The sequence below is a fragment of the Eimeria tenella genome, genomic scaffold (genome assembly GCF_000499545.2).
Source record: "Eimeria tenella Houghton genomic scaffold, Eth_scaff2046, whole genome shotgun sequence".
Classification (NCBI taxonomy): domain Eukaryota; phylum Apicomplexa; class Conoidasida; order Eucoccidiorida; family Eimeriidae; genus Eimeria; species Eimeria tenella.
Window position 1 is genome coordinate 615 of NW_013541890.1, and position 279 is coordinate 893.

The 279-nt window shown below is 64.9% G+C and overlaps 1 protein-coding gene across 1 annotated transcript in view; it reads left to right on the forward strand.

Annotated features, from left to right (window-relative positions):
* Positions 1–279, forward strand: part of ETH_00038370 (uncharacterized protein) — a gene marked incomplete at both ends in the record, with an annotated part of 2948 nt that overhangs the window by 511 nt on the left and 2158 nt on the right. The window contains one exon of the mRNA XM_013374447.1: positions 38–276. Coding sequence (XP_013229901.1) covers positions 38–276 — 239 coding nt within the window. The remainder of the gene's footprint in view (positions 1–37; positions 277–279) is intronic.

Below are 279 nucleotides of genomic sequence, written 5' to 3' on the forward strand. Positions count from 1 at the left end.
GGAGCTGCCGGGGAGTGTGGGCGCAGTGCCGCTGCAGTAGCAACAGCACCGCCAACCACAGCAGCAGCTGCAGGAGCAGCAGCAGCTGCAGGAGCAGCAGCAGCAGCAGGAGCAGCAGCAGCAGCAGGGGCAGCAGCAGAGAAGCCACAAGGGCCCCATTTTACTAAATGCAGCCGCGTGCAGCTCCTGGAGCAGCTGCGGAGCTCCTCTGAAGCGCCGCCAATCCTTTGCAGCAGCAGCAGCAGCAGCAGCTGGCGGTTTTGGCAGCAGCAGCAGCAG